The sequence below is a fragment of the Delphinapterus leucas genome, chromosome 9, assembly GCF_059928025.1.
Source record: "Delphinapterus leucas isolate spDelLeu-1000000601 "Yukka" chromosome 9, BTC_Dleu_Yukka2, whole genome shotgun sequence".
Lineage (NCBI taxonomy): Eukaryota > Metazoa > Chordata > Mammalia > Artiodactyla > Monodontidae > Delphinapterus > Delphinapterus leucas.
Genome location: NC_143137.1, coordinates 2,889,599 through 2,916,767, shown reverse-complemented (window position 1 = coordinate 2,916,767; position 27,169 = coordinate 2,889,599). Strand labels below are relative to the sequence as shown.

The 27,169-nt window shown below is 45.3% G+C and overlaps 1 protein-coding gene across 1 annotated transcript; it reads left to right on the top strand.

Annotated features, from left to right (window-relative positions):
* The first annotated feature begins 1,252 nt into the window (after positions 1-1,252).
* Positions 1,253-12,211, top strand: HTR5A (5-hydroxytryptamine receptor 5A). The gene is made up of 2 exons (XM_022576691.3): positions 1,253-1,993; positions 11,832-12,211. The coding sequence occupies exons 1-2, from the start codon at positions 1,253-1,255 to the stop codon at positions 12,162-12,164; spliced, it is 1,074 nt and encodes a 357-aa protein (XP_022432399.1). The 3' UTR covers positions 12,165-12,211.
* The last annotated feature ends 14,958 nt before the right edge of the window (positions 12,212-27,169 follow it).

Genomic DNA, 27,169 nt, shown 5'->3' with positions numbered 1-27,169 from the left:
GTTAAGCGTGCCCCCTCCTTTTGCGAGTGAGATGGAGCTTTCATAACAACTTGTATCCAGCTTTTCCCTTTGCAAAAAGCAAACGTGACAGAACGCACTGGAGACTGTGCACCTTCTCTGTGGCTCGGAGGAAACGGGTTAAACGTTCTAGCTCCAATACCTCAGCCACCTCTAGGGCAGCAGCAACTGCTATCTTGCTTCTTCTCCTGGAAAGAAAACAACCCTTGAAGGGAAGAACCAGGTGTTGTGTAAGAACGCAGTCATGCACTGAACTCATCCAGAGCAAAAAAAGCCAGCGAAATCATCTTAGACCCTTAACTGGGAACACACGTAGCAAAGGTTAAGACCTGTGGAAAGCTAAGAACCCGCTCAAAGTATCCAGACCGCCCCTAGAAGGACGTGGGTAGGCGGTGGCTAGAGGAACGTTTCAAGGAAAGTTCTTTGGTAAACTTGTTCCACCGGGGGAACTCATTTCGGGGAGAAGCGACAGCACCATGGACAGCACCAAGCCTAGCGCGCTGGGGCGGGGACAGCACCGGGGACAGCGCCAGCGCTGGCGCCGCGAACCCCGGGCGCGCGGCAGCCTTATCAGCTGATGCCTTACGCAGGCTGGATCCCCGGCTCGGTAAGACAGGTCTGGGTGGGCGCGCCAGCATTCGCTCTCCGGAGCCGGAGCCGCAGCCCCAGACGGGGCGGGGAAGGGGCGGGCGAATAGCGGAAGGCAGGACCTAGAAAGCAGGTCCCTGCTTGGCTTCCCCAGCACGGAGCTGAGGTTGCAGCCCGCTGCCGCCGCGGGCGAGAGGGGCGGGAAGGGAGGCCGCGCGGCGAGAACTGCCGCTCTGACGCACCAGCCCCACGCTCCGGGGGCGCCCAGCTCCTCCTCCACTTGGGAGATGCCGGACTCAGGGCGACCAGACTGCTGTCTCCGCCGAGGCGAAGAGCCCTGGTCATGTGACAGCTTAGACGGGCCCCGGCTGCGAGACACAGCCCCTCGCCTCTGCTCTCCCAGCGCCTGAGGGATTCAGACCCGCCGCGGCTCGCAGCCCAGCGCCCTCCTCTCCTCTCCGACACACCGTCTCCCACGGAGGCTCGCTGGCGGGGGGTCGGGGCAAACTCCACAGACACTCTCCAGAAACCCTGCCACTGGCCAGAGGTGACAAACATCCGGAGTGGCTTCCGACACAGTGGTCACCACCCCTCCTCCCGAGCGCCCCTTCTCCGCACACCGGCGAGCCCGTCTCCTGGCCCAGACATGGATCTGCCGCCGAACCTCACCTCCTTTATCCTCCCCACCCCCGCCCCTCTGGAGACCAACCGCAGCTTCGACGCCGAAGACCCGCGCGCCAGTCTGCCCCTGGTCTCCGTCTTCGGCGTGCTCGTCCTCACCTTGCTGGGCTTCCTGGTGGCCGCGACGCTCGCCTGGAACCTGCTGGTGCTGGCGACCATTCTCCGCGTGCGCACGTTCCATCGCGTTCCGCACAACCTGGTGGCATCCATGGCCATCTCGGACGTGCTGGTGGCTGCTCTGGTCATGCCGCTGAGCCTGGTGCACGAGCTGTCCGGGCGCCGCTGGCAGCTGGGCCGGCGGCTGTGCCAGCTTTGGATCGCATGCGACGTGCTCTGCTGCACGGCCAGCATCTGGAATGTGACGGCTATCGCGCTGGACCGCTACTGGTCCATCACCCGTCACCTGGAATACACGCTCCGTGCCCGCAAGCGCATCTCCAACGTAATGATCACGCTCACCTGGGCGCTCTCCGCAGTCATCTCCCTGGCCCCGCTGCTCTTCGGCTGGGGGGAGACCTACTCTGAGGGCAGCGAGGAGTGCCAGGTGAGCCGCGAGCCCTCCTACACCGTGTTCTCCACCGTGGGCGCCTTCTACCTGCCGCTCTGCGTGGTGCTCTTCGTATACTGGAAGATCTACAAGGCGGCCAAGTTCCGCGTGGGCCCCCGGAAGGCCAACAGCGTCTCCCCCGTTTCCGACGCTGTGGAGGTGGGTGTTAACGTGATCCTTAAAAAACTTTGCTTGCATTTGCACAGGCCTCATCCCCAGCACATCTCCCCACACATCCGTAGAAAGTGGGACTTCTTAGTATTTTGGCGGGGGCTGGAGGGGAAGGGAAGGAGGTAGACTGGGAGAGAGAAAGAAAGCATCGCAGACTCTCCTCTGACGTGCTCAGATTCACAGAGCAGGTCATCTCTCATGGGTTCTTTCCCTATATATAAAACGAGGGATCTGGACTACATAATTCTACAGGGTCCCACTAGGCTTGAAAATTCTATGGATCTATATAACATCCTTTAGAACGCCTGAGGAAGTTGGTTTCTGGGGCTGCACTAGAGAAAAGTGCAGCTTCCTGCATTTACAGTGGGGGGTGTTCGAGGAGGTGGGAAGGGAGGGACGGTCACCTGACTTGGCAGGAAGACTGCCATACATCAGGCAAAGCAGGTTAGTGTTTCAACCCAGTCTGTTTTCTCTTTGCCAATTAATTTTGCGAAGTGTGGTATCTCCTGGGTTACTGTCGTGCCCAGCATCCTCCTGTCCTCATGCAAGGTTAAAGATACTGTTTACACCTGTCTCAGAGCCTCTGCCCTTGTTATATTCACCCACTGCCTGTGGTGCTGCTTTCTGGGCCTGTCCCCACCCCTGATCAGACTGTCCGTGCAGCTGAGGACCACTTGCTTGCCTCCCGGGACATGAGTAAAGCTGCAGGAGGAAGTTAAAACGCTAAGGCAGACACTTCCCCAGCTCTTTACAAGTGGCATTTAAGGTACGGCAACTGCTACAGCACCCGTGAGGGCTCTTTTCTCATCTTCTCTCCATCCACGCTTTCCTGCTTTTTGTTCACTCTTGGTAATCTGACCCTACGATTCAAGATTCAGGGACCATAAGAGTTCACATGAATCCACCGGCTGTGCAGGCTGCCCACCCCCTACCGCACTCATTGCCAAGGGTGATCCCTTGGACCTGCTTCACACATTTACGTTGGATCAGAGCACGACGCAGCACCCATTTCTGTTACTGGTTCTGGGACAACAAGGAAATTCAATTAAGCACACTGAGCACATACTACAGGCTTGCTGCAAGGGGTCGAGGAGTGATAAAGACATCATCTTTGCCTATGAAGAGTCTGGTCTAGTGAGAGAGACATGCATTGTGAACATTGCAATACGATTGTATTTTTCGAGTCAGTAGCTAATTCCAAGTATGACCAGTCAGTCAAGCTTAGAGGAACCAGAGGCGTAGGTATGGGAGAAAGGGGAGGGCACCATTCTAGAAACAAGAAGGAAAAAGGGGTCAGAGGGCACCTGTCCTTTTATCTAGAACAAAAGTCTCACCCAAATTACCCTCCCCTACCCCAGGGAACATCTGGAATGTCTGGAGATGTTTTTGATTACCAAGACTTGGGGACAGGGTACTAATGGCATCTAGCGTGTAGAGAGCAGGGATGCTGCTAAACGTGGTACAACACACAGGACACCCTGAACAACAAAGAACTATTCAGACCAAAATGTTAGTAGTGCCAAATTTGGGAAACCCTGACCTGTTAGATTTCTAAACTGGACACGGAGTGCTGATGGGTAAGAGTGCCGCCAAACTGCCTGGAGTGCCCGTGTGTGTACATCCACCCCGATTCCAGGTCAGGAACAGGAGGCTGGCTGCCCACCAAGGCCCTCCTTACACAGATCCTCTCCTGCCAGGGCGCTTATCCAGGTAAACACAATTTATAATTAATACCAAACAGCTTTAGAAGGGAAAAGCAATTATACTTTGTCTCAGAGGGCTTAGTGTGGAAGGAAGAGGGGTTTTCACTGCTCAGCTTTGAAGAGAGCAGAAGCAAAGCATTGTTTCATGTTCCTTCTCTGCCGGATAACTTTCAAAAATGGGTCCCTTGGCTTTGCAAAGCCTCTAAGTGATCCAGGGCTCTGCATAAAATGCGGCACTGCCTCTGTCCTCATGTTACTGTGAAGGGTTAATTAAAAACCAGGCTTCCTGACTTCTCGGTGGTAGCAGGTGCCAACGTTTCTAAATACAGTTTTACCACCAACTAGCTATGTTACCTAGGGAAACACAACGCTTCTTCCCTGTTCTGCATCTTCAGAGTTTTATTCAAATACATACTGAAAGCCTAACCCTTGTCAGATACCAGGATGAAAACAGGAAACACAAGAGAGGCAGGCCTTGCACCCTTGACAAAGTCTGACGAAACCACTACTAAAGAGCTGACGTGAAGACAGAGCTGGATTTATGCCTTGCTAGTGTAAGGGACTGGGGCACTTTCGAGGTCTGAGTGGGTTGCCATCATGTGTATGAGCAGCTTTGTTTGCTGGGCGTTACTCCAGTGGGAGTTTATTGGAGTGAGTCCGTCCGTGGATGCCTGAATTTCAGGAGTGAGGGACTGGCACGGCTTGCAAGACCAAGTCCCCTGAGAGGAACTGCCCTTGACCGACAGAGTACGTTCAAGACTGGACCCAGGCTGCAGAACACGCAGACTCGCCCTAAGTTTAGTTTTCATCCCCCTGCTCTGGGTCCTCATTCAGCCAAAGCTTCAAGAGAGACCATCAAGGACTGTCCAAATCGCCACCACTGTTGTTGCTTCTCCTTGAAGATGAAGTTTCATCTGTGGAGACCTGATGTTCAGACTGCACAGCAATCAACATATCTGTCTGTCAGAACAGCGCTGTGCAGAAGTCTTTTAAAGCTCTGGACAACAGATACTGAATCACAGTGAACCAATCAGTAGAAAAATGTTGGCTGGTTTCAGTTAGCAATGGGGATTTACTACATATGGTAACGTAAGATTCAAAGGCTTAGTATAAGTTCTGAAGATGTGCTGACACTAGTTTAATTGATGCCTGTCATTTCTCTGAGGCAAGGAGTCAAAGCCTTAATTACTGAATTAAGGGGTGGGCTTCAGTAGGCAATAGTTCTTAGACAGGTGTCATGCAGTTGAATTAATCCACCTGGAGTACGGCCCAGCATTTTCACATTGGTACAAAAAGGCACATTCATGATAACCTAGGAAGAATCAATCTGGACTCTCATGCATTCTGGTCTAATTAATCTTTCTGTCTGTGGTGTCTTTTGTCCATAAGGACTCCAGGATCATTGCTATTTCTTCAGTAATGTCTTGAATGATATACAGTGTACACATTTTCATGTACAGACCAGCTATAATCTCATAATGTGTAAGGACAGCAGTACATTTTATCTGGAAGCGGGTTCTACTTATTAAATTTGCGGTTGTGTTACAGAAACTAAAGTATTCTGATAATGACCCTGAAATATCAGTTACAAGTTGGCACACAGGATTGTTAAAGACTTTCATTGCTTGAATTCTTGTATTAACTAAGGTTTACTTTCCCTTAAGCCCTTTAAATAGCCACACCATAAACTTGTCTCTCATGGTCTTATTTCAGCATCTGTACAACCAATCATTGTTTTCAATTTTTTAAAACTTATTACAAGTTGATTTGCATGTTTCCTTTTCAGATGACTTTAAAATTTTAGGCTGAAGGATCTATTGTTTTATAATTGTGGGGATAATGGTAGTTATGGTGACACCCATATAAACAAGAAAGCTGTACTTGTTGTACATCTGTAATTATAGGCAATTCCCCTTAGAAGTTTAGAAGGACAGGAAGTTGTTGGGTGATAATATCTCCCTTGGAGTGACTTCACTGGACAGATTTTAGATAGTTGTCATTTTGATTTTTAGCCAATAGGGGACATTGATTCTTTCAAGGATTCTTCTGCTGACAATATTTACAGGTGTTCTTGTCTAGGCTCCCAAATCTTTGAAAACAGAGGTGTTTTTGAATGTTTTATCTAGAGAGCCATATCTTGTATTATTTACTTTCTAAGGATATATGGAAATGTCTAGCCCCATATTGGATATTTTCTAAATTGGCAATTTCACATTTAAATTTATTTTTTCTTATTAAATTCCCTACTTCAGGTTTGAGCCCATTTATAGAAAGACAGGACAAGATTATACTTCAGCTGTTGGGTTTACATCAGAATACTGCTTGAAAGTTTTCTGAAGTCTATTTTCTAAACTTAGTTTATAATTTTGAATCCTTATTTAATCTTCTCTTTAAAAAAGCCTTCTGAAATTGCTTTACGTATTTTATATTTTAAATTTCCACAGCTGGGTTATATAGCTCTTCTCTTTCCTATCCTTCTGGTTTTAAATACTTTTCCTCACTTGAGGGAGATTTTAATTAACTAGTTACTGCTGATCCGTAGTCCAGGACAATAAGAATTTTGTTCAATACTCTTAAAAAAAGTCTAAATTCGGGCTTCCCTGGTGGCGCAGTGGTTGAGAGTCCACCTGCCGATGCAGGGGACGCGGGTTCGTGCCCCGGTCCGGGAAGATCCCACATGCCGCGGAGTGGCTGGGCCCGTGGGCCGTGGCCGCTGAGCCTGAGCGTCCGGAGCCTGTGCTCCGCAACGGGAGAGGAAGTCTAAATTCTACAGCAATTTTTTGCCCTTCTCCCTGAAGTTTAGAAAAATTCTTAATTATAGCCTATATCTTAGCTCTAGACCAAGGTTTTAACTGAAATTCTATAGACTTGACTTCTTGTCTGGCAATTTTACGATGTGATTTTGTTTTTCCTGAGAAAATCCCTGAAGAAAGGATAGTTCATTTAGGAGGTCAGGTAAAGCTGGGGAGAAATATGGGAGATGTAGATGTGCAAGGTGGGGAGGTTTTGGAAAGTTACAAAATCTTTGAGACTAACTTAGAGTTAGAATTTTGTTTTAAGGTCTTAGCAGAACTAAAGAAGCTGACTCTCAACTGTTTAGTGTTTGTCTTCTAATTTTTCTAGAGTTGATCTTAAATATGTTAATTTATTGATTTTGACTTTCAGAAATTCCTCATTAAGTAAAAAAGTTTTCTTTCACATTTATCAAGAGAAATGCAAGAATTAGCATTATAGTGCAATTTAAAATAGGAAATATAAGTTCACAAAGGAGAAGTTTGAGACTTTGACTTAGACAAACCATGACACACAAGAAAATGGCCACTACAGTTGGCCAACAGTTTGTGCTTGTGAATGGTGTCTCAAATCCTTGACCACAGGCCAAGAGGGGGCCATATGACCACCAATCCAATGAGCTGGAATACCAACTAGACAAGGTGACATTTTTTTTCATAAATTGACAAGATAGCAAGTGCCCTCACTTAAGTTTTGTGAAGAACCCAAAGCAAAGTTTGATCAATTGCTTTTTCACAAATTGGTCATAAGTCTAACAGTCCCCAAATCATTAGCCTTCAGATCTGCCTTGGAATGGATTAGGGCTTATCAAGCCAATGCCTTACAGAACAATCCTTTTTATATTCAACAGAAAAAAAAAGGTATTCCAGCACAAAAAACAAACAAACAAACCTATGAAAACAAGGCTTTGCATATTTAGACAAACAACAGCAAAAACAAAGAAAACAACAACATAGTACTTGTAGGTTATGTCATAAAAATTTTCACTAAATGGTATACCTCCAAGACAAGAGATCTAATAGCCTTACACAAAAATGTAAGTCAATTACCAAATGGTGCACCTCTCAAACAAAGGTCTAGTGACTTGATACAAAGACCTAAGCTGAATGATCTTATTCGAAGACACTTGGTTACAATCCTTGTATAACAAAACACACAGAGTGAGAAGAGCCTGGTGGAGCTGGCTGGAACTCAGCTCACTGAGAATGATGCCCATCTGCAGATCCAAAGGCAACTGGAGTCGGGGGTACAGTGAATGCACCTGCAGTCCGAGGATCCTGGGGAGGATCCACAAAATGATCTCGGTGGACTCTCTAGAATGTCCAAGGATGATACAACCACCACACAGTATCTGAAATAAAAATACTCCTTACTACATAGTAAGAGAAAGCTACACTTGTCAGGCACCGTCTGACAGAGCAGAATGCCCATCATCTATGGGGACTGGGGACAGCGTTGAGTTCAGGGACTGGAGGACACGCAGGGGAGCAGTGAGCTGACACCCCCAGAGTGGGGTTACTGCGTGAGACTGCTGTTGGTTGACTGCAGCTCAGAGATGCACTTAGTGGGGTGAGTCCTGCCCTAACTGGCTGACATTCAGAAGTGAGGGCTGACACTGACTGGTTGGTTTGCAGGTGTATATTCACGGAGCTGCATTGTCCTTGATCCACTGAAGGAGTTTAAACAAGTAGCAAGGCTCTTTGTTGCCACAGCTACAGAATAGTTGGTCTTTTGCTAAGTTTGTGGGGATGTTCTTATTCTGCCCCTCGTGGAGCCCTCCTTAAATGGGTGAGATCATTTCTAGCTTGAACATCCTGACTCATCAGTACATCTTACATCGTGACAGTGACCTGATCTCACCTGCAAATCACCTGAAGCCACACTTCCAAGGTAAGAGTCTTCACCCCTTAATTTCAATACCCACTACTGATGATAATCTATTGATTATCTGCAATATTAATAGGGAGGTGAAGCAGCATAGTTTGAGGAAATAAAAGAACACGCTAGATTTATGATTAACCATTAAATAGTTATTTAACACATAACCATTTTGGAAGAATGAGAAGTCTAACTCATAGGTACATGTTCCCCCCAAAATTCGCTTATTTGGAGATGTGAGGCTAAGTGTTCACTTAGAAAATTTTTTCATGTGAATCTTAAATTGTGAGGTTTGTGCTTTAAATGATATAGCACTTCAAAGATAGATGGGAAAGGCGCAATTTGGCTTGAATGTTCACCTTTTTTTGCCCCATTACCTCTCTTTCTGTGAATCTACTAACGACCATGATGAGTAATTGACAGAGTAATCAATAGAGTCTATTCTCCAGACTTGATTAAGTGCCTTATTGCAATCGTTGATGAGCAAAGAGCTAAGGAGTCTGTAAGTCAGAGAGCCATAGGGTGAGCAACAAAATCAACCACCTGCCAGCATCGGGAGCCTGAAACTCCCCAACAGCAAAGCCCCTCCCCGCAGCTGAGCCTCTGCTGTCCCGGAAGAGCCACTTCAGACCAATGACACTCTCACCGAGTGAGCTGGTATTGAATGCCACACACACAAGAGAGGGACCCATAAAATGCTCAACATTTCTCACCAAGGTCATAGAGAGTGTGCTTTTCTGAGAAACATGGAGTTCTCTAACCTATGAAAATTCCTTACTCAAAGCAAACCATAAAAACAATGTATTTAGGAAAAAAAGTTTAATTGGAATTCAAAATAGAATTCTAAGAAGTGGGAGAAGACCCCACGGAACATTAAAAGAACTGTTAAAAATGAATTTAGATTCTTTGCTGGAAAGGGGCCCCGCGAATGTGCTCCCCAAGTGTTGTGCTTAGAACTCAGTGAAAAGGACGGTGGATAGAATGCCTGTGGGTTCTACTGACAGAGAGAAATCATCCTGAAGACAAGCTTAGGAATAAAGTAGCTGGGAAGTCTTTAAGAGTACCCTTATGCAACATTAGAACTACCACACAGTGGAAAATTCTTGTAGATACAATGAATGCATGCTATGTTTGGGAACAGCTCATAAGAACCCGGTACAGTATACTGGAAGAATCCAGGATTTCATAGCACAGCTGCCAAATACCCACACAAGCAGGCCCACACTTAACGGCACCTAACATTCCCTTATGAGGACCAAGATTTGAAGTGATGGGTTTCCATAAAACTGTCTTACAATACTTGGGCTATAGAAATATTCATATCCTACGCTACACCTGGAAAACAAACAACCCTGTGATCCTGTGTCTCTCGGACGAATGATGAGGTACTGTGCTACATTCTGATACGGCAGCCCCTTTGGATACAGGTCAGGACTGCATCTGAAGGTACCAGCAGAGTCTCAAAAGAGGCAGACATTCTCAGTGTCAATCATTAGGAGAGAAGACGGCTCCTCAGAATGGAAACCTTGCAGCTTTTTCCATTATGCAAGAGCAAACTCCTACTAATAGAACATGTAGCACTGGGGGTGTATCTCACCCTTCACAGAAGACTGGTCATACACTGGTAGTCCAATCATGGGGCTCATTGTGTCTTGCAACTGGAATTTGAGTATCTAAAGGACTAAGCATGGGCTTCTGGAGTCAACCTGAAAAGGCACTGACCACAGGGAAGGCAGACAGGGAGCGGGGATGGGAGGGGTGGAGAGATTCCCTAGAGTGTGTCATAGCTCAAAAGCCAGAATATCTAGTTATGTGTTGCTGTATTTATTTCTACTGTTACCCCAGGGCCTTTGAGTCTGGTTTAAATGTTCCCCTTTTACACCAGGTGTGCTATAGAGAATTAACAGGTGGTCACAATGGCGTCACAACCCTGAGTGGCCAGTCTTGGCAGCGAAAAGGTCTGAAAGGAAGGAGAATTTCTTAGGGATTTAAGAGTCAGGACCAGAATTATTCTTCCATTGCCATCTTTGGGAATGGCTGCCTTGATGCCATTTGGGGATTGAGTTTTATTAAGGAAATTGGTAGTTTTCCCTATTTTCTTTATGCTGAAAAATGAAACTAAAACTGTGTTTGTATTTCTATAAATCAACTCCCTGAAATGCGTTCCCAGATATACACTAATAAATAAGAAAGGTAACTATGGTTCCATCCAGGGGTGAGACTGGGAGAGAGAAATTTTCACTTCTTATTTCATATGTGCTTTTAAGGGTTGCAGAAAAAGGAACTATTTGTTTCAATATTCACGATCTTCTGTTTAATTGTATAATGCTTGGGGTTTCACTGTTTTTCAAACAGATGACAGGAAGGCTATCACATGAATTTAATAATTCATACATGAGCTAACATTCCCTTAACTACAGTGTTCCTATTTTCAGCTCAGTTATTCTATACGATAGGGAAGCTGCTGGGGCGCGAGCTGGGTAATTCTCCTTTTCAAGCGTACGGGGGTCACAGAAGGCTGGAGTTGGGAAGAAGAGGATTTAATGTCAGGGTAGTCTCACCACTAGTGAATGACTGATCGACCCAGAAACTGTCCCACATTGTGACTGGAGCAACTAATTTGCTCACTTAGCAAATCAGCCCACTGCAATTTCCTTATATTTAGGGGGGCTCATCATCAGACACCCCTTATTCCAGTTCCCCAAAGATCTAAAAAAATAGGGCTGGAATGGAGGAAAGAGCTTCCTTTCCCAGGAATTCCACCCCCTTAGAGAAGGGGTGTGAAGCTGGAGAACGTAGTTCAGTGGGAACCTGCCTTCCAGAGGACTTGAGAGAACCTACGTGGAGGGACTCTGAGTTTAGAGCCTCTGTTTTCCATCAAAGTCGGGGGAGGGGGCGGAACACAGAATAAACAGGGAGATAAACATCCTGGTGAGTGAACTGTCCCAAACAGTAGAATATGTTCTGGAAGCACAGCAGTAGGAACCTTATACCAGAAGAAAAGTTCTAGAAAATTCTAACTTTTTAGAGGGGATTCACAGAAACCCAGAAAGTTCTAGATTTTGGAATCCTGGGTCCTGCGTGTACAGGGTTTGATAAGGATTTAGCAGGCTCCTGATTACTCGTGTTCCGTGGTCATAAACTGTATACACCTCGTGGCCTGCTTACTTCTGTTGTTCCCTGCTGAACAGACGGCAACAGGGACTCCACCGTCGTTGCATTATTGCAGACGTTCCTATTTTCCCTCCATTTCTAAGATGTAAGCAAACACCCAGCTCTGTCAGCACGTTTTCATAGCCGAGGGTGGTCCCCACATGCTGCCCGGTCCCTGCACCGGACAACTGAGGACGTTCTCTTGAAGTGGATGTGCGGGGCTCACGCCCACCCGCGTCTGGGTTCAGCCCAGGCGTGAAGAGGCGGCTCTTCCTGAAGCCTCTGCTTACCTTTTCCAGGTGAAGGCCTCCGCTCGGCAGCCCGAGATGGTGTTCACCGTCCGCCACGCCACTGTCACCTTCCAGACAGAAGGGGCCACGTGGAGAGAACAGAAGGAGCAGAGAGCCGCCCTAATGGTGGGCATCCTCATTGGGGTGTTTGTGCTCTGCTGGATCCCCTTCTTCACCACGGAGCTCATCAGCCCCCTGTGCTCCTGTGACATCCCCGCCACCTGGAAGAGCATCTTCCTGTGGCTCGGCTACTCCAACTCTTTCTTCAACCCCCTGATCTACACGGCCTTCAACAAGAACTACAACAGCGCCTTCAAGAATTTCTTCTCCAGGCACCAGTGACTGTGAGGCCGGCACAGGCAGGAAGTCTCCCCGAGCTCCATCTATTTCCCCATCCTCACCCGGCACCACCTGGAAGAGACAAGCCTTCAAGTTCCCCAGGGTGGTCCTCGGAGCTGAGCACCTCACTTCTGCACTCCGGGCAGGAACGCGAGTCTCCACAGGCAGTACTGGGGACCCCGTTTATCCAATTTATCTGCTATTCCTCACTCCTCACCGAACAGCCACGGACTTGGCCCACAAAGTGCCCTTTCTTTACAAAACCCTCTCCAGCGTGCTTACTGTCCTGGTCCCAGGGAAGTCCAACCAGGCCGATGAGAGGGAGGAGATAAATCCATATAGGCAGGTTGAGAACAGACAGGAAGCAATGAATAAGAAGTCACAATGGGGACATCTGGGGAACAGGAAACCATAACTGCAAGTTTCCGGGAAGAGCCCCCATTTTGAGGATTCCATCCTACAGTCCTAGGAAGTATACCCTAATACTTACTGTGTGTGTCCCAATATTTGGCCACAAAGGATTGTCTCCAGACATACTAAAGTACGCAGCCGCACCTGCAAGACCAAGCAATACGGCTTTATGGTTTTATTTATGGCAACCACACACACACATACACCAAACCTACTGAGGAGACAAATGTTCCAACTGGCGAGTTTATTCTAAAATGCAAGCCATCAACTTGAAACAGGAACTAAAAGTCAAATCAAATACCTCCTTCTATTTTAAAGCAACTGTTCACAACACAGAAATATCTACTAGTTCCGCAGAATCTGTCAAACTTGCTTATTTACTATGGGTTCCATTTCTGTGGAATTTATTCAAATGTTGCTGAACAAAGACTTTTATCCTCAGATCATGAAATTAGAGTAACACGACTGTCGCGAAGTTGTTGAATTCGTAAATATAGTTTCGTACCCAAGGACTATGAAGGCATGTTCAGCAAACACGTGCACTGCGGGGAGATCGCTGAGTACTTGGCTACAGCTGCTATTATTCATTGGCAGGTAAATACCTGCTGTGAGGCCAACACTGGTAACTAATGAGAAAGCAGGAAAACGGGGAAAGGTGGCCTCAGTCCTCTGCAAATTAACACTTTTATATAACCATGAGGCAAGACAATTAAATGAAGATGCAGTGTTTATATGATCTTACAAAACCCTAGCCATTACACAAAACTTTAAGAAGACCATGGACAATAAAACTGCTTGTGGTCTGCTATGTCCCTGATTCTCTGAATGCGTGGATTTAAAAATTATGTATTATAAGTCTTTGAATTATTACAACACATATATATTATTACATGTATTATTTTGTACATACTAAGCTATATCAATTAAGATATTAAAAATAAGAAATTTATGTCCATCTGTGGTCTTGCTTTGAAGTTTAGTCTTGCATTTACTGCAAAGATGGCTTTTATTCGAAGAATGTGATCAGATGAGGAAATGTTACACCACCTGTGAAGTCTGACAGTGACTGAGAGTGCTAAATGCAGATATCTTATCTACACATTGGAGCAATTCCTTGAAGAATTTACTTGGAAAAATCCTTAGAGTTTTCCTTCTTTCTGTATGTATCACTTGAAGCACTAAACCCACAAATATTTTAAAATACAAACTGTTCACTTATTCAAGTTTCCTTCCCCACTTCCAAAACTTCATTAAGTCCCTCACAGCAGAGAAGAATAAACTCAGACATGAGGACCTGGAGATACGACATCAGAATCAAGGGTAAAATTTTTTCAAGTCTATTCTATCTGAAAGTCCACATGAAATTTTTCATCTTTCTCTATAATTTCAGTGTCTGACCTACGCTTACTGTTTTAAGAAAAGCTTTATTTCCTTCTAACTTTTTACTAAAGTGAAGCTTTAGGAGGATGTGCCACATTGTCTGGTGGCTTCTAATACTCCTTGACTTCTCCAGGATTCTGTACACTTCGTTGGAGACATATGTTATTAATATCAATTTCAATGTCCCACTGAGGTTATTAGTATTTCCATAAGATGAGTAAGTCCCTTTACCATTGCTGTTCAATATATATTTAGCACCTCCCAGGTGTTACTTAAAACATACATTGTATAAAACACACTCCAAATGTGCGACCCAGAGCAAGAAACACAAGAAGGAGGAAGTGGCAATTACTGAGTTATTTTGCTTCTATTTCAATACCGAAAATTCTTTATGTCTGGGTAGGAAATATTACAAGGTGCAAATGGTGACTGAGCTTGGGTGTCCAGGGTGAGATTCCAGTATTTGTGAAACACTTTCACTTACTTTTGACTGCTAGTGTCTTATCAGGTAAACAGTGTGAATCATAAACAGTAGGTAACGTGAAAAGCTCAGCCCCTACTCCTTGTGCCATGATGTCATAACCACTTCTACTGGATGAAGTACTCAGAGAAGTGGGCGGATTTCTAGCAAGTCCTCAAACAGGTATCCTAGACGAACTTCTCCTTTATTTCAGCCTCTGTAGATCACGTCAATAAAGTGACCCGGCCCCCTTGTGCTCATACGCAAGGATACTTGAGGTTAACTTCTGCACCACAAATGCCTAAACCACATGACTTTCGGCGAAGTGTGCTGTGTTGCCCTTCCCATCTTCTACGAAATGATAGACGCCTCATAATAAGCTTCTCTAAATTGTTGTTCACTCTGCAAACACGCTGCTGGTGGCAGGAGCAGCTCTGCTCTGTGCGGCCGGAGCTCAGACTCTGCGGACGACGTTCCTGCTTTACCAGCCCTGAGGAGGACGCTCTGCCCTGAGGAGGACCGGAGAGCAGCTGCGAGACTGGAGGGGAAGGGGGACTTCTTGCCCTGCCGGCATCGCCACAGCTCGCTTCTTCACCCCAGCAGCAACGGGGTGATGCCATCAGCGGTTGGTTCCACGCTGCTGTTTTTCCTAGCCTCGTGGGACTCCCTCGAAGATGCCAGCACCGGCCAGCCGCAGCTTCCCTCAGAGGTCTTAATCCCAGCTCTGCAGAGGCCCCCCAAGCTCCGGGGGGCAGCACCCTTTTCCACGGGTCTCTCTATAGTGCACCCCCATCGTGCAGCCCTCCTCGCAGGCTTCAGCTGTGGCTCGCCTGGGCTCTCCTCTCAGCTCGTCCTGTTTCCCCACAGCCCTGGGATGAGCTGATCCCCTAGTCACTGCCTCTGTGATACCGACACGAGCCTTTGGCCCCTTCAGCTCTCTGCTACCTGATGCACAATTCTTCATATTGAGTTCCCTCCGTCCCAGCCAGCCTCTGAGTGACACAGGGGACAGGGCCATGTGCGGCTCGCAGGCTGGGCCTGCACGGTCTTGGGAGCCCTTCAGCCCTAACGAGGGCTGTGTCCTTCCCGGGTGGCCCGTGTCTGGCTGCTGCAGGGTCTGTCCCAGCAGCACAGAAGCACTGTTTTGTCATGCCCTTTGGCTGCAGAGCGGCTCACACTTCCTGCGTGTATTTTGGGCAGAGATGTTGCCTCTAGCTGTATTCTGGATGCTTCTGTTTATAGGAGTGAAGAGTGCCGAGTCCCCAACATCCACGGGAGGCCTTGAGAGTGGTGGCCTAATATGGTCACTTCAATCTTCCCGTCTCCACCGTCCCTCCAGTCGGCTCTGCTGGAAACAGAGCTTGGGGGTTGTCAGGGCTGAGTTACGTGCCCCCAGAATTCATATGTTGAAGTGCTAACACCCAGTTCCTCAGAATCTAACTGTACTTGGAGATGGGCCTTTAAAGAGGTGATTAAGGTAAATGAGGTCATATGGGTGGGCCCTGATCCTGTAAGACTGGTGTCCTTATAAGAGGAGATCAGGACACAGACACTCACAGAGGGACACCCTGTGAGGACACGGGGAGGACGGAGTCCCTGTGCCGAGAGAGGCCTCAGGAGGAACTGGCCCTGCCCACACCTTGACCTTGACTTCTAGCCTCCAGAAGTGCGAGAGAATGAAGTTCTTTTGTTTAAACTGCCAGGTCTGTGGCGCTTTGCTGAGGCAGCCCGGGCACACTCCTGCAGGGGCTGTATCCTCACTTGCAAGGAGGGCAGGTCGGAGTCCCACAAGTCGGAGTTTCACCGTGAGCTGAAGGAGAAGGGGGTCTGGCTCACCAAGGCCTCCTGTTTGGCCTCAGGCAGGCTGCCTGTCCCCCACCAAGGGTGCCTCTGTCTTGACCAGGCACCTTAAGATGCGAGGGAGGTCCTGGCCCCAGATTGGAGAAGGTGGGCTGCAGCATGAGGGGGCAGAGGTGAGTAGGAGGGGCCGTCTCTCACTTGGCTTTCCCCCTCTTTCCTGCTCCTCGAGGTGGGTAGGGTTTTCCCCAGGACATTTAGTTATTCCTATGGCTGGACTACGGGGGCCGCAGGACAGGTAAGACAAACAGACAACGTTTATAACCACCCTGCTGGTCTAGGGTCAGCAAGAAGCCACGCCATTTATTAATACGATCCCTTCTCAAGGCAGCCTTTTGACAGGACCAGTTTAAATATAGTCTTTTAGAATCTTTTTGACAATGCGCCGTTTATCTTATGAGCTGAAATTTCTTTCTGTATTTTAGGACCAATCTAATGTTCTGGTCAGTTCAAAGAAAGCAAGGACCTAGGGAAATAACTCCTGCCACGCGCAGGACGTTTCACAAGTGCAGCTGGAGAAAAGTGCCGTCGGTTAGCCCAAAGCCATGCTGGAGGAACACAAATAACAGCCCAGCTCTTCCGTCCATTAAGTTGTGGTATTAAATAAGGCCAGCAGGTGTATATGAGAGAGAAGTGGGCCAATGGGTTCTTAAGGTCACTGAAAATACAGTGAATGTGAAGATGACTCGTGTGTGTGTGCGTGTGCGCACGCACGCATGCATGCAAACACACGTGTGATTTACAGAGAACGTACAAGGCTGCAAAGTTTAACAGCCAGGAAGAGGGCCCTAGGCTGTGTGAGTTTCAACACAACCAAGAAGCAGAACACGCCGAAGCCCTCCATGCAGCAGAGTGGCTTCAACACCTGCAGCCCTGAGCCGTCGGCTCCAGCCGCGGAGCCTAACACTCTCTCTTCCCGGGCGCTAGTTTCTCCTCCGCTGGGCCACTCCTCTCCTCCTGCACCGGTGTCAGGCTCTTTGCCCACACAGCCTTCAGGGTTTCTTAGGATTCCCGGTAGGTATCAAGGTATTGTTCTTATTGTTTTTCATGGTCACGGTTTTCCCATTATTGTTAAATACTATTTTCCAGCTGGACCTTACTATCAACTTGTCTGGCTCCGGATAAAATGCTGTCGGCATTTTTAATGAGGATTGCATTAAAAAATGCCTGCATGCTTAAACTGACTTAAGGAGACTGTCATCTTTATGACGTGCCCTCAGCTGAGGTGGGGAGCCTTGTGAATCTTGTGTAATGATTACTAATGGGTAAGTCTCAATGAGGCAGAGCTAGTCTTCAAACCCGAGCCCTCAGTAAGCATTAACTCTAAAGAACCTGAGCGGCTTTCCTTTCACAAAGAGGGGGCCGATTTATTCTCTCTCCACAGATGGAAGGAACGAAACTGTAATTTTCATGCCTGAAGCCCAGCTGCCCCTCAAATTTGTGTTGAGAGATCATACATTTCCCTTCATATTTAAGTCAAAGTTTGAGTGTTGCTACTTGTAGCAAGAAAAGCATGTTTACCTGTCACTTTCCTGCTCCTGACTCACAGCAGATTCTGGAACAGAGGTTCATTTTCCTTTAGCAGCCACCTTCCTTTCCCATGAATTCTTCGGAAGTTCATGGTAGGCCATTAGGAAACTTGGATTGACCCCGAGATTAAGCCCATGAAAAGGTCACTGCATTGGCAGTAGAAGCCAGAATTACACAGGCCCTCTCCCAGCAGGCCTTGCTCCATCACACAGCACTTATAAGGATTTTCACCTGTTACTGATGGCCATTCTGACCCCTCAGTCAGCACCGAGTTCCACAGCAAGCAGTAGGATGTGGGGCTTAACACGTGGCTTACGGCACAGACAACCCAGACTGAACTTATTTAGAAATCAGCAGGGCAGTTCCTTTTGAGAAGTTGGCTGTAGCATTTCCCAGCAACTGTGGGTGGTGGGCAATACCCACATCACCCAAAATATGCCACCTTGCCAGTGGCTGTGCAAATCACACTCCCCACTGATCAGGGCCACCCTGCACGGACCGCTCCTGGGATGCTGGGCCTCAGGTTTTCCATCAGGGGAGGAGAAGCAAGTAATGTTGAGACTTCACTCTTGGGGGATTATTCAAGAGAATCTGGAGTCTGGCTTTAGAAGATAAATGGAACCTTGATGCTTAGGGAGAACCTTCCCGAAAGGCTCAGACTGGGAATGGGAGCCAGAGCTCTACCTGTTTACACACATAGAAAAAGAAAAGCCATTTAAAAGAAGACTCCCTACAATTTTACCCTGTCTGTGATTTGGAGGGAGCAAGAAGTGAAGAATATACTGAAGGAGAAGTCTTCTCTGACCCACAGGGCCCAACCCCAGCTTTGTCTTAAAGTCCAGGCCGAGCGAGATGTGGAAGGATAACCCGGTGAGGTGGGCTCCCATCCCAGGGCAGCTGGCTTTCATTTTAGGGATGATTTTGATGTGACTCCTCTAGGCAGAGATCAACAGCTCAAGTGACTGGCTTTCAAACTGGTTTAGCAATAGGACCCTTCCATCAAGTGCATGCCTTCTCTGCAAGACTCTTAATAGAAGAAACTAGACACTGTGCTCAGACGGTTTTCCTCTCTCCCATCACTGGATAACAAGAAGCCATAAAGCATGCTGGCTTAGTTACTGCCTCACGAATACTGCATTTTTTCTCTGCTCCGTGTGGCCACAATCCCAATGCAGACTTTCCTGAGGTGATGACGTCCTAAAATTTATGAATTTTCTCTCTCTAGATACAAAAGAAAGTAGGTTTCTAATATAAACACCTTGGGAAGAGAAGAACTAGCCTGAACTAGTAATTTCTCCCTGGTGAAGACTGACTACTTTAAAAAATAATAAACATTTCATTCACCACTTCCTATCCTAGCTATGCTTCTGTGCTGTACTTGAAGTGTTAAGTTAGCCAAAAAAAAAAAAAAAAATTATTTCCCTCCTTGGTCCTTGGAACATTTTGAGGCAGCTTGTAAGAAAACCAGACAATAAGATAACTGTTGTGATAAAACCCGTAAGCTCGGAGGAGTCAAGATGGCGCTGTGGGAGGACGCAGAGTTAGTGTCTCCCCAAAACTAGGGCGCCTGCCGGCGCTGGTGGGGTACTCTGACGCCCAAGGAGACAGGAAGAACCCCAAGGTGAACCGGTAGGACGTGGAAAACTGAGGGTGGGGAGAAGTGGGGGCCAGACAGGATTGGCGCCCCTGAGGCCGGGGAGTTCAGGAGAGGCAGGCGGGAGGTGCCCTCCAGGACCGGAGAGGGGCGGTGGGCGTTTGCCCCACCCACTTGGGCCCAGGAAGCCTGCTGGGCTCCCAGGAGAGGTGCCCGCACTCCGAGGCCAGGGGTGGGGGGCACGCCTGGGCCCTTCTGCTCCTTGAGCCTAAGCCCCGCCCCCCACAGCCCCCAGGGCCTTTTCCAGCCCTGTGGGTCCTGAGCATAGGCCCCGCCCACCACCCAAACCTCACCCTTGCTTAGGCCTTTTCCCCCCTTTTAATTAATTAATTTATCTTTTCTCTCCTCCTCTTTTTTACTATTGTGATACTGTACCTTGTGGATGTTGATTCATCTACACTTTTATTTTTATATTCTTTCTAACATACCTGTTAGTTTCCTGGTCTAATTTTATTTTTTACTTCGTTATCGTTCTCTTTTTTTTCTTTGCCACCCTGCGTGGCTTGGGGGAACTTGGTTCACGAGCCGGGGGTTGGGCCAAAGCTCCTGTGGTGGGAGCTCCGAGTCTGAACCACTGGACTAACAGAGGACCTCAGACCCCAGGGAATATTCATCGGAGTGAGGTCACACGGAGTTCCTCATCTCAGTGCCAAACATCCAGTAAGACCAGAACACAATCCCACTCATGAAAAAAAAAATGAGATGGCAAAAAAATATGTCACAGATGAAGGAGCAAGGTAAAAACCTACAAGACCAAATAAATGAAGAGGAAATAGGCAATCTACCTGAAAAAGAATTCAGAGTAATGCTAGTAAAGATGATCCAGAATCTCGGAAATAGAATGGAGCCATGTATTGAGAAAATACAAGAAATGTTTAACAAAGATCTAGAAGAACTAAAGAACACACAAGCAGAGATGAACAACACAATAACGGAAATGAAAAATATCCAGAAGGAATCAATAACAGAATAACTAAGGCAGAAGAATGAATAAGTGAGCTGGAAGACAAGATGGTGGAAATAACTGCTGAGGAGCAGAATAAAGAAAAAAGACTGAAAAGAACTGAGGACAGTCTCAGAGACCTCTGGGACAACACTAAACACACCAACATTGGAATTATAGGGGTCCCAGAAGAAGAAGAGAAAAAGAAAGGGTCTGAGAAAATATTTGAAGAGATTATAGTTGAAAACTTCCCTAACATGGGAAAGGAAATAGTCACCCAAGTCCAGGAAGCACAGAGAGTCCCATGCAGGATAAACCCTAGGAAAAACACACCAAGACACATACTAATCAAACTAACAAAAATTAAATTCAACAAAAAAATATTAATATCAGCAAGGTAAAAACAAAAAATAACTTACAAAGGAATCCCCATAAGGTTATCAGCTGACTTTTTCAGTGGAAACGCTTCAGGCCAGAAAGGAGTGGCAGGATATACTTAAAGTGATGAAAGATAAAAACCTACAATTAAGATTACTCTACCCAGCAAGGACCTCATTCAGATTCGATGGAGAAGTCAAAAACTTTTCACACAAGCAAAAGCTAAGAGAATTCAACACCACCAAACCAGCTTTACAACAAATGCTAAAGGAACTTCTCTAGGCAGGAAACACTAGAGAAAAAAAAGACCCACAAAAACAAACCCCAAACAATTAATAAAATGGCAATAGGAACATACATGTTGATAATAACCTTGAATGTAAATGGATTAAATGCCCCAACCAAAAGACACAGACTGGCTGAATGGATACAAAAACAAGAGCCATATATATGCTGTCTACAAGAGACCCACTTCAGACCTAGGGACACATACAGACTGAAAGTGAGGGGATGGAGAAAGATATTCCATACAAATGGAAATCAAAAGAAAGCTGGAGTAGCAATACTCGTATCAGACAAAATAGACTTTAAAATAAAGACTGTTACAAGAGATAAGGAAGGACACTACATAATGATCAAGGGATCAATCCAAGCAGAAGATATAACAATTATAAATGTTTATGTACCCAACATACAAGCACCTCAATACATAAGGCAAATGCTAACAACCACAAAAGGGGAAATCGACAGTAACACAATAAGAGTAGGGGACTTTAACACCCCACTTACACCAATGGACAGATCATCCAAACAGAAAATAAATAAGGAAACACAACCTTTAAATGACACAATAGACCAGATAGATTTAATTGATACTTATACAACATTCCACCCAAAAGTGGCAGAATACACTTTCTTCTCAAGTGCACACCAAACATTCTCCAGGATAGACCACATCTTGGGTCACAAATCAAGCCTCGGAAAATTTAAGAAAATTGAAATCATATCAAGCATTTTTTCTGACCACAACGCTTGAGACTGGAAATCAATTACAGGAAAAAAACTGTAAAAAACACAAATACATGGAGGCTAAACACAGCGCTACTAAATAACCAAGAGATCACTGAAGAAATCAAAGAAGAAATTTAAAAAATACATAGAAACAAATGACAATGATGACCCAAAACCTATGGGACACAGCAAAAGCAGTTCTAAGAGGGAAGTTTATAGCAATTCAATCTCACCTCAAGAAACGAGAAAAATCTCAAATACACAATCTAACTCTACACTTAAAACAACTAGAGAAAGAAGAACAAAGAAAACCCAAAGTCAGTAGAAGGAAAGAAATCATAAAGATCAGAGCAGAAATAAATGAAATAGAAATGAAGAAAACGATAGCAAAGATCAATAAAACTAAAAGCTGGTTCTTTGAGAAGATAAACAAAATTGATAAACCCTTAGCCAGACTTATCAAGAAAAACAGGGAGAGGATGCAAATCAATAAAATTAGAAATGAAAAAGGAGAAATCACAAGTGACACCGCAGAAATATAAAGGATTATAAGAGACTACTACAAACAACTATATGCCAATAAAATGGACAACCATGAAGAAATGGACAAATTCTTGGAAAGGTACAATTATCCAAGACAGAACCAGGAAGAATTAGAAAATATAAACAGACCTATCACAAGTAATGAAATTGAAACCATAATTTAAAATCTTCCAACAAACAAGTCCAGGATGAGATGGCTTCACAGGCGAATTCTGTCAAACATTTAGAGAAGAGCTAACAGCGATCCTTCTCAAACTCTTCCAAAAAATTGCAGAGGGAGAAACACTCCCAAATTCATTCTACGAAGCCACCATCACCCTGATACCAAAACCAGAAAAAGATATCACAAAGAAAGAAAATTATAGACCAATATCACTGATCAACATAGATGCAAAAATCCTCAACAAAACACTAGCAAACAGAATCCAACAGAACATTAAAAGGATCATACACCATGATCAAGTGGGATTTATCCCAGGGATGCAAGGATTCTTCAACATACGGAAATCAATCAGTGTGACAAAACACATTAACAAATTAAGGAACAAAAACCATATGATCATCTCAATAGATGCAGAGAAAGCTTTTGACAAAATTCAACACCCATTTATGATAAAAACTCTCCAGGAAAATGGGCACAGAGGGAACCTACCTCAACATAATAAAGGCCATATATGATAAACGCACAACAAGCATCATACTCAATGGTGAAAAACTGAAAGCATTTCCACTCAGATCAGAAACAAGACAAGGATATGCACTCTCTCCACTCTTATTCAACATAGTTTTGGAAGTCCTAGCCACCACAATCAGAGAAGAAAAAGAAATAAAAGGAATACAAATTGGAAAAGAAGAAGTAACATTGTCACTAGTTGCCAATGACATGATACTATACACAGAAAATCCTAAAGATGCCGCCAGAAAACTACTATAACTAATCAATGAATTTGGTAAAGTTGCAGGATACAAAATTAATGCACAGAAATCTCTGGCATTCCTATACAGCAACAACGAAAAATCAGAAAGAGAAATTAAGGAAACACTCCCATTTACCATTGCAACAAAAAGAATAAAATATCTAGGAATAAACCTGCCTAAGGAGGCGAAAGACTTGTACTCAGAAAACTACAAAACACTGATGAAAGAAATCAAAGATGACATAAACAGATGGAGAGATATACCACGTTCTTTGACTGGAAGAATCAATATTGTGAAAATGACTCTACTACCCAAAGCAATCTACAGACTCATTGCAATCCCTATCAAACTACCAATGGCATTCTTCACAGAATTAGAATAAAAAAATTTACAATTCGTATGGAAACACAAAAGACCCTGAATAGCCAAAGCAATCTTGAGAAAGAAAAATGGAGTTGGAGGAATCAGGGTCCTTGACTTCAAACTATACCACAAAGCTACAGTAATCCAGACAGTATGGTACTGGCACAAAAACAGAAATATAGACCAATGGTATAGGATAGAATGCCCAGAGATAAACTCACATACATATGGGCACCTAATTTACGACAAAGGAGGCAGGAACATACAAAGGAGAAAAGACAGCCTCTTCAGTAAGTGGTGCTGGGAAAACTGGACAGCTACATGTAAAAGAACGAAATTAGAACACTACCTAACACCATACACACACACACAAAAAAACTCTAAATGGATTAAAGACCTAAATGTAAGACCAGACACTATAAAACTCTTAAAGGAAAACAAAGGAAAAACACCTTTTGACATGAACCACAGCAAGATCTTTTCTGACCCACCTCCGAGAGTAACAGAAATAAAAACAAAAATAAACAAATGGGACTTAATTAAACTTAAAACCTTTTGCACAGCAAAGAAAACCATAAACAAGACAAAAGGACAACCCTCGGAATGGGAGAAAATATTTGCAAATGAAACAACAGACAAAGGATTAATCTCCAAAATATACAAACAGCTCATGGAGCTCAATATCAAAAAAGCAAACAACCCAGTTAAAAAATCGGCGGAAGACCTAAATAGACATTTCACCAAGGAAGACATACAGATGACCAAGAGGCACATGAAAAGATGCTCAACATGACTAATTATTAGAGAAATGCAAATCAAGATTACAATGGGGTTTCCCCTCACGCCAGTCAGAATGGCCATCATCAAAAAATCTAGAAACAATAAATGCTGGAAAGGGTGTGGTGAAAAGGGAACCCTCCTGCACTGTTGGTGGGAATGTAAATTGATACAACCACTATGGAAAACAGTATGGAGGTTCCTTACAAAACTAAAAACAGAACTACCATGTGACCCAGCAATCCCACTACTGGGCATATACCCTGAGAAAACCATAATTCAAAAAGAGTCATGTACCACAATGTTCGTTGCAGCACTATTTACAATAGCCAGGACACGGAAGCAACCTAAGTGTCCATCGACAGATGAATGGATAAAGAAGATGTGCCACATACATACAATGGAATATTACTCAGCCGTAAAAAGAAATTTGAGTTATTTGTACTGAGGTGGATGGACCTAGACACTGTCATACAGAGTGAAGTAAGCCAGAAAGAGAAAATCAAATACCGTACGCTAACACATATATATGGAATCTAAAAAAAAAAAAAGGTTCTGAAGAACCTAGGGGCAGGACAGGAATAGAGATGCAGACGTAGAGAATGGACTTGAGGACACGGGGAGGGGGAAGGGTAAGCTGGGACAAAGTGAGAGTGGCATGGACATATATACACTACCAAATGTGAAATAGATAGCTAGTGGGAAGCAGCCGCATAGCACAGGGAGATCAGCTCGGTGCTCTGCGATGACCTAGAGGGGTGGGAGGGAGGCTCAAGAGGGAGGGAATATGGGGATGTATGCATGCATATGGCTGATTCACTTTGTTGTACAACAGAAACTAACACAGCATTGTGAAGCAATTATACTCCAATAAAGATGTATTTAAAAATACGTTTGTTTTTAAGTACATATTTATATAAGTAGGGTTGTATATCCTAGAAAGTTACAGAGCAAGACATAAAGGGTACTTATCTTTATGTGTTAGGGTTATAGGTGACATTTTATCTTAACTTTTAAAATATCTTCTAACACTCTTGCAGTGATTACAATCAGAAACAAAGATGTCTGTAATTTTAAGAGGTATATAAGCTGGAGACAGAGCTCACTTCTATGAGGCAGAAAGCTTCCTTATGTATTTGAAATAGACTGATTTAGCAACGATATCTGGCCCCATAATAAGAAAAGAAGCCAAACGTTCCTCTTAGAAGTTTGGCTGGAAAAGCAATGCTTTTTTCCTGACTGCGCCCCGTGATTTATTGAAGTAATAAAGACTTGTTGTAGAAAATTCCAACGAAGTGTGTTTTATTTTCTTTCACAGGGTGATCCAAGCAAGGCATGTGGCTCGCCATCTGTCTGCTTCGGGCACTGGGGCTTCCAGGGAAAGGGGGAGGAGGGAGCTTTTTCTGTTCCTTATCCTTGCCTGTGCAGCCTTGTTGATGGGTAGACAGTACTATGTGTGATGAATTATTCATGGCAGAAGCTGTGCAACCATAAATATTCAAGGGGATACATCTGGTTTCCCTAATGCTCTATGTAGGGCAGAAAAAGTACTTTTTCATGGAGTAAAACAACTTGTCAACCCCAAATCTCTTCTTGCCTGGGCCCAAGATCTGCAGGAGAAGAGAATCTTCTGACACTTCACATGAAAGTCCAGCTGAGACACATCAGTGTGTGAGTACACGTGCAGGATTTCACCTGGATAAGATGATGCTAACAAACAATTTCAGCCATGCTCCCCTTAGCAGATTCAAGGCTGTTCTTAGGGTTTGGGGTGGGAAGGGGAAACCTCCCCACAACATTCTTATATAGTGAAATATGGCCTTTAAGACAACAGTTGAAGCCTTCGAAGAAGATAAAGGAGAAGAAAGTGTCCCCAGAGGGGTTTGCAGTTAGAGGAGAGCATCTGGCTGTTGCATGGGGCACTGGAGTCCCAGTAGGACACTGATAAGACTACCTCCTCCCACACTTTTCCTCCCCGGGAAGAGAATGCAAATTGTCCCGATGTCAGTGTGCCCACCTGCAGAAGGAGAAGGGGTTTCCAAGGAACAGTTTGAAGGAAAGCAAGCTTAGGGTAGATGAGACATGCTCCTTGATGCATCTGCTTCAGGAAAGTCCTCTGATGGATGCTCTCCGAGTAACACTTAGCAATACTGTTCCTCAGCATATGACCTTCCATCATAACCCTTACAGATGGAAGAAACCAGCCCTTTTTCAAGGTGTTTAATAAAACCCTAATTCCAAGGAACGTTAATAGCTGCTATGCTAACGGAAGTGTTCCGCATCTATAGCCAAATAAGTTTAGGAAATATTGAGTAAAATGACACTTTTAAGTTTCTAGAAAAAAAAAAAAACAAAGCTGTGGAAGCCTACACTGTGAACTTCTGAGATTCTGTAAGGGATTTCTCCCCTAGGGAACATCTGGAACGTCTGGAGACAGCTTTTTCATTAAACATGGGGGCTTGTGGGGGGAAGGGGTGCTCTACTGACACCTAGTGGGCAGAGTTCAGGACGCTGGTGGCATTCTACAATGTGCAGGACCACCCCCAAACAAGGAATTATTGGGCCCCAAAGGTAAAGAAACGCCGGCCTAAACGTACTGAGAGGTAACTCCGCCCTTCCCTCGCAGAGCTTCTCAGTGGACCAGTTCGTCCTGTGACACACAGGCGAGGAAACACACCTGGGCTCTACAGCAATGAGAGCACACTAGGCTGGATGTGAGGCCCTGGATATGAGGTCTGCACCCCCCAAGACCACTGAGGAGTCACCTGCAGCCATGGACCATG

What these genes read in the sequence shown, in the direction of transcription:
- HTR5A (XM_022576691.3), top strand. Translation starts at nt 1,253, where the DNA reads ATGGATCTGCCGCCGAACCTCACCTCCTTTATCCTCCCCACCCCCGCC. An exon ending in CCGTTTCCGACGCTGTGGAG is followed by an intron (nt 1,994 to 11,831) that starts GTGGGTGTTAAC and finishes TACCTTTTCCAG; the next exon opens with GTGAAGGCCTCCGCTCGGCA.